This window comes from Austrofundulus limnaeus, unplaced genomic scaffold (assembly GCF_001266775.1).
Source record: "Austrofundulus limnaeus strain Quisiro unplaced genomic scaffold, Austrofundulus_limnaeus-1.0 Scaffold309, whole genome shotgun sequence".
In the NCBI taxonomy this organism is placed as follows: Eukaryota; Metazoa; Chordata; class Actinopteri; order Cyprinodontiformes; family Rivulidae; genus Austrofundulus; species Austrofundulus limnaeus.
The window spans coordinates 111,312-113,559 of NW_013952711.1; the positions used below are offsets into that span (position 1 = coordinate 111,312).

At 38.3% G+C, this 2,248-nt stretch overlaps 1 protein-coding gene across 1 annotated transcript in view; it reads left to right on the forward strand.

The window, feature by feature from the left end:
* usp22 (ubiquitin specific peptidase 22) overlaps positions 1-2,248 on the forward strand; it is a 33,808-nt gene that overhangs the window by 14,701 nt on the left and 16,859 nt on the right. The window contains exon 3 of the mRNA XM_014021886.1: positions 1,056-1,169. Coding sequence (XP_013877340.1) covers positions 1,056-1,169 — 114 coding nt within the window. The remainder of the gene's footprint in view (positions 1-1,055; positions 1,170-2,248) is intronic.

Here is a 2,248-nt window from a genome sequence, read left to right on the forward strand (position 1 = left end):
TATTACCATAATTGCAGGTGAGTCACGAAAATTTATGTTTTTATAAAACAAGTAGCCCCCCCGTCAAGACCAATTTCCTAGGGGAAACACTGAATACTCAGAAATCTTGAAGGATTTTTCTAATTACAAGTTTTACTTATTTTCATTTCAAGTGAGATCTTTCCCTTTCTACCTCCTAGCCTTCCTTCATCCTTTATGTTTATGTCATTCCTGCAAAGAACGACAACCGTAGTGGATTTATTTTGATGTAATGATGAACTCAAAAATTAAACAAAAGAATTGTGTTTTGTGCTGATTTATTAAATGCTATAAAAGGTCATAAATTCTACATGGTACAAAGTGTCTGCAGAAGTTGCAGTGAGCAAGAAAAGTGGAACGATAAAACAAATGTACATAACCTGGGTGCTCATGATTCGTGCAATTTCTGATCCACAAGCCAGTCAGCTTCCAAGAAGCGCAAGCGTGCACGAGTGTGCACGAGCCGCAGAGCCAATCACTGAAGAGTAGCGTCACAACCCATAGCCGCCTCATTCAGAAGTCACAACATGAAAGACCTACGATTCAGTTGTTGAAAATAAATATCCCTATGTTCAAGTAGTCATAATATATGACAGGTTCTTTGTGACCAGTCATTACAGAATATAAATTTTGATCCACACAACTAAAAGACACAGGCAGATTGTTATAGCTACATAAAAGTGGTAGCTGCAGGGCATGATGCAGGCGACGGCAGTAGAAGGAGAACTTTAGTCGGCGTGTGAACACTTAAGTACATGCGTGACGACATTACTCATACAGGTGCCTCTCTCTTCTTTGCTCTGCTCATGTTTTGAGCCCTTGGTGCTCTCTCTAGCTCTCAGGGCAGCTCTTATCTAGAAATTGTGATTTTGTCAGCAGATAGTCCAAGCTCTGCACAGCAGCACCTCAGCAAACTGAACCTGCAGTTAGCAGTTCACACAGATTGCACCAACACGTCTTTATCGCCGTCTCACCATCAGATTAATGGAGTCACCTTAGTTTTCTCATCACTCTCTGCTGTGCGTCTGTCTGTTCAGCTATCGACCTGCTGTACGGGGGAATTTACTGCTTCATGTGCCAAGACTACATTTACGACAAAGAGATGGAACAGATTGCCAAAGAGGAACAAAGGAAGGCCTGGAAGATGCAAGGTATGACAACACTGAACACACAGTGTGACACTGGTGACTTTTTTTTTTGAGTTGAAGCAGAAGAAATTTCACAGTATGCTGTGGTCTCCCCCTTGTGTTCACCCAGTCATGGCTCCAAATTACTGCTGTCCAACGCATTTACTAAAGAGGAAGTATCAAGATCCTGTCTGTGTTTTCACAAAATGTTCAAAGATCCTTTCAAGACTTGTTATAAAATCTTTCAATGAAGTTGCACTCCACACATACACATGCTTGAGTTGTGTATTGATCCTTCACAGGAATTATACAAGTATAGCAATAGTGTTTTTAATATTTTATTCTTTGACTGGATACTTACGACCTGACTTCATTAAACTACATCAATGTTCTGAAAAGATGTTCAGAGAAAATTATGAAGGGATATTGCCTTCTTTCTTGTATGTCAAGTATAAAAATTTGTGATCTAATTATGTATTGGGAACATAGAGTTAAATATCACTTAAGTGACTCACAAACCACAAATGATTATTTTTATAGTAGATTAATCACCTATTATTTTTTTCGATTATTCGACTAATCGGATCATACATTAATTAAATATATAACATAGAGCTTATCGTGCCAGAATGCAGCAGAATGTCTGTAGTGTGAAGCGCTTTGAGTGTCCTGGATGGATAGAAAGGTGCTATATAAGTACAGTCCATTTACCATTTACCATTCTCTTCTGTTGGTACATCCACAACACACCGAGCTTTCTGACATTTTTATTAGACAGCTTATACAGTATACAGCGGGTAAAATAAGTATTGAACACGTCAACATTTTTTTCATTAAATATATTACTAGAGGTGCTAATGACATGAAATTTTCTCCAGATGTCGGTAACAACCCAAGTGATCCATACATACAAAGAAATCAAAGCATAAATGTCCAGAAATGAAGTTATTTGTAATAATGTGGAATGGCACAGGGAAAAAGTATTGAACACACTTACTGAAATTTATCTAATACTTTGTACTTTGTGGCCTTTGTTGTCAATGACAGCTTCAAGATGCCTCCTGTATGGAGAAACTAGTGGCATGCATTGCTCAGGTGTGATT